This window comes from Rhinoderma darwinii, chromosome 3, assembly GCF_050947455.1.
Source record: "Rhinoderma darwinii isolate aRhiDar2 chromosome 3, aRhiDar2.hap1, whole genome shotgun sequence".
In the NCBI taxonomy this organism is placed as follows: Eukaryota; Metazoa; Chordata; class Amphibia; order Anura; family Rhinodermatidae; genus Rhinoderma; species Rhinoderma darwinii.
Genome location: NC_134689.1, coordinates 349,748,788 through 349,752,696, shown reverse-complemented (window position 1 = coordinate 349,752,696; position 3,909 = coordinate 349,748,788). Strand labels below are relative to the sequence as shown.

The 3,909-nt window shown below is 44.0% G+C and overlaps 1 protein-coding gene across 1 annotated transcript in view; it reads left to right on the top strand.

Moving 5' to 3' along the window:
- The first annotated feature begins 1,159 nt into the window (after positions 1-1,159).
- LOC142749906 (hexokinase-2) overlaps positions 1,160-3,909 on the top strand; it is a 38,669-nt gene continuing 35,919 nt past the window's right edge. Inside the window, exon 1 of the mRNA XM_075858492.1 lies at positions 1,160-1,689. Within this exon, the coding sequence (XP_075714607.1) occupies positions 1,627-1,689 (63 nt within the window). The 5' untranslated portion in view covers positions 1,160-1,626. The remainder of the gene's footprint in view (positions 1,690-3,909) is intronic.

Sequence of the window (3,909 nt, the reverse complement as noted above, 5' to 3'; positions counted from 1 at the left end):
CACAAGTAAAAACGGCGGAAAATTACGGATCTGTTTTCAGGGAAAACAGTCTCTGATTTTCAGCTGTATTTGAATCTGATAATGTTTTTAGAGGCTTTTTTTATAGACGTTTTTGGAGATGTTTTTTCTATTGATACAATGAAAAAAAGCTCCAAAAACGGCTCAAGAAGTGACATGCTCCTTTTTACGCACCGTTTCTTTTACGCACCGTTTTGCATTTAAATTCAATGGGAAGATGTTCAGCTACCGTTTTTTTCAGGCGTATTTCGAGGCGTGTACGCTTGATAACACAGGGTGTGAACATACCCTAAGAGAAAAAAGGTCCCTGAATCTGTTTTTGAGGTGTATTTTGAAGTTCTTTTTCTAATGTGAACGGAAAATCAGCTTGTGAAATGCTCCAAGTGACATGTCACTTCATATTTACGAGGCGTATAAGAACGAGATGTATAATTACACCTACTGTAGTTTGCATTACACTGTTTTTTTACCATTAAATTAAATAACATGCGATTTTCAAGCGTTTTCAAGGCGTATTTCGTAGTGTAAAGCAACCGTCTTATGCTTCAAAATATGGGTGAAAACACTCTGTGCGCACATACCCTTAGGGATCCAATAGAAAACCCTCCTTAGACTTCCCGATGTAATCGGAGGAATACGAGGGTACACTGGTGGCCTTATCTATGGCAGCCCTATTAATAATATGGTCGTATGCATGAGCCCATATGTTCCTATATGGACCCGCACTCTGGAAGTGTGAGTAGTCCCTTATTCTTCATTTTTCCTGCAGCAAATGAGCACTGGCTGCCTGCTTCAGTTTCTGGTGCCCCCCTGTGCTATATAAATATATATATTGTATGGTGTATAGCTTTAAATATCAATGGGCAATTTTATCCATGAGCTGGCACTTTCTTCTGATGGCTGTGGGCACCTCCACCTTTAGATGCCACCGTAACATCAGTATTTATATAACATCCTCCTCACTGTCCAGCTCCGGCCAGTGTGAGTGATGCTGGCAGTGGCAGGATGCCCATACTCTCCACGTTCCCGTACATGACACGATCAGAGGGCGGGGCCAGTCATCTCACCTCTCAGCCCCTCAACCCACGACCACCAAGACGGACCACAGACAACCCCGCCCACATCCACCAACCCAACCAATTCTATTGCAACATCTTCACACACCCCATACCCAGCCAATAGCCTGCCGTGCCGGCGCCTGCCAGTGTTAACTGCTGAAGTCCCGGTTGGAGATGCTGCGGCTTTATATGGGTTCGAATATTTCTTCCTAGGCGGAGTATACGGAAGGCAGAGTGATGTAGTGTCTGTTGTGAAAGTGGGGGTTCTCACTTCCCGATATTAGTCATTACTAGTCAGGGCAAGAATAGCACGGCGTTGTATAGACGTGACTCACGCAGACATGAGGATGCTCTGGACGTGCGGGCAGCAGTGCATGGGTTAATGATGTGAGGAGTGACGTCAGCGGGGGCTTGGCCGCAAAGCATCAGTGAATGAAGCACATTGTAGAGAGAGACAGCAAGGAAAAAAGCCGGCACTGCTGAAGAGCACGGAGGAGACGCGGTACGCTACCTGCGCCACATTATCGGGGGAGGGCGGCCATACAGAGACATGATCGCTTCACATTTACTCGCCTACTTCTTCACAGAGCTCAACCATGACCAAGTACAGAAGGTGAGGACCACACTCTATAACATCCATCTACCTGACTGCTGTGTCACGTGTGAACCACGTAGATAAACTATTGTGTGTGTATATATATATATATATATATATATGAGTGTATGGACATACTGGACTGCAGTGTAGAGAGATCCGGATACTAGAGTTCAGTGTAGAGAGATCCGGATACTAGAGTGCAGTGTAGAGAGATCCGGATACTAGAGTGCAGTGTAGAGAGATCCGGATACTGGAATGCAATGTAGAGAGATCAGGATACTGGAGTGCAGTGTAGGGAGATCCGGATACTGGAGTGCAGTGTAGGGAGATCCGGATACTGGAGTGCAGTGTAGAGAGATCCGGATACTGGAGTGCAGTGTAGGGAGATCCGGATACTGGAGTGCAGTGTAGAGAGATCCGGATACTGGAGTGCAGTGTAGAGAGATCCGGATACTGGAGTGCAGTGTAGAGAGATCCGGATACTGGAGTGCAGTGTAGAGAGATCCGGATACTGGAGTGCAATGTAGAGAGATCCGGATACTGGAGTGCAGTGTAGGGAGATCCGGATACTGGAGTGCAGTGTAGGGAGATCCGGATACTGGAGTGCAGTGTAGGGAGATCCGGATACTGGAGTGCAGTGTAGGGAGATCCGGATACTGGAGTGCAGTGTAGGGAGATCCGGATACTAGAGTGCAGTGTAGAGAGATCCGGATACTAGAGTGCGTGGATTGTACTAGAGTGCATTGTAATGAGATATGAGAGTGCAGGGTCCCCGATACTAGAGTGCTTAGTGTAAGGTGATGAGATGATTTAGTTTGTCCTGTATAGGGGGTATAGATATATATATATGAGTCAGCGCTGTAACGTGATACTGGAGGACATAGTGTAAAGGTACATGTATTAGGGGGTTAATATATTCGTTAGAGGTCACAGCGACACTAGGACCCCTATAACCTCAGCAGTGTAAGGGTTAACATATATAATATGCTGTACAATGTAAGGAGCTCTGTGTATAGAGTATACAGTGTAAGAGGGATTATATATATATATATATATATAGATAGATAGATTATATCATTGGTAACACTAATAATAAATATATATATACATAGATAGATAGATAGTAATCCAAAAATATATATCTCATTATGTCTTTTTCTGAGTGTGCGGTGTTAGAGGGTACAGGGCCTTTCGGGGCAGGGGGGACGCCTGTGTAGGAATCTGTGATGTGGTAATTCATCCTCTACTTCCGTAAGACGCCGGCTGCACGCGGTCTGCATATACTTTACATTCTTTAGTCCCTTATCAATGTGATTTACTAGAGGGGTAAAGATGGCATTGCTATGATGGCATTGCTCCTATGTAACCGATGGGATTTTCCCTGGTCACAACTCTGGTTTCCTCATCAGGCAATTACTACAAAATGGAAAATTAAAAATTCCGGCTTAAACAGGAAGTTTGTGTAGGGGCGTAGATATTAAGCAGGAGTCAACCCCGAGCTCTGTAGCCGCATTAACTCTTTCCTTGCTTTTGATACGTAATAATAAAACTGATTTTACCATTTATTTTATGTTCGCCGATGACGTACAATGACACTACAATTACATTTGGTGTGAAGGGGATTTCGCTGACCCAATCACAATTCAGCAGTCAGATGTAATATTCACCCCCAGGCTGATCATCTGATTCAACTATTTTTGGTCAATAATTATCAATGGAGTTATCAATGGAGTATCATTTAAAGGGGGGCTCTGGTAAAAAAATAAAAAAAAATAATAATAAAATCCTCTTTTTTTTTTTTAAAAAAAATCATGATGATTGGTGACGGTCCCAATCCCAGGAATCTGACCTTTGTCCTTACTGGATCTTGTAATTTCTGGCACTCATTTGGTGCAGAAAGGAGTCGGGAAAGCTGCAACGAGGAAAGAGCAACACATGTATACGTTAAAGCGTTTGTCCGCTTTAGACAATCCCTTTTTGTTGGGAGAGTCCCCTGAAAATAAGCGAATCACAAGATGTCTGGGACCTCCATCGATTCACTCATTTGCCTTGCAGCACCACCACAGGGGAAATTAAGCATTACATGGTGCCTATTGAAATCAATGGCTGTCCATTAATGCACTGACCTGTCAGGTCCTCCAGAGAGGGGGACGCTCTTTGTAGCTAATTTCTGCTCTGTCCAGTTGATGGAGATCTCCAATAAAGGACCATCCTATGTTAACTCAAAAAATGCCT